The 255-nt window shown below is 62.4% G+C and overlaps 1 protein-coding gene across 1 annotated transcript in view; it reads right to left on the bottom strand.

The window, feature by feature from the left end:
* The window catches only part of LOC119592339, a 39,276-nt gene that overhangs the window by 26,966 nt on the left and 12,055 nt on the right, over positions 1 to 255 (bottom strand). Inside the window, 1 exon segment of the mRNA XM_037941166.1 lies at positions 91 to 229. Within this exon segment, the coding sequence (XP_037797094.1) occupies positions 91 to 229 (139 nt within the window).

Here is a 255-nt window from a genome sequence, read left to right as displayed (position 1 = left end):
AAGACCACGGAATATTGATTAGCGGAGTCGCTAGCCTTGCCTTCCATCATTACCACTGATCAGACTCCCTTCCCGGGCTGTGACACTCACTGGGCAACGTATAGACGTCTCCAGTCTGGTCCACGACGGACAGGAAGACGGATGCGCGGCGCTGGGTCTGCCTCACCACCCGGGCCACCACGCCGCGCCCTGCCTCGTCCGCGCCCCAGATCAGCATGCTGTCCTCATGCTGGGGGATGGAGGGGGGGGATGATG

Source organism: Penaeus monodon, chromosome 30 (assembly GCF_015228065.2).
Source record: "Penaeus monodon isolate SGIC_2016 chromosome 30, NSTDA_Pmon_1, whole genome shotgun sequence".
In the NCBI taxonomy this organism is placed as follows: Eukaryota; Metazoa; Arthropoda; class Malacostraca; order Decapoda; family Penaeidae; genus Penaeus; species Penaeus monodon.
Note: the sequence above shows the minus strand (reverse complement) of the source record. Positions and strands in the feature narration are given on the sequence as shown.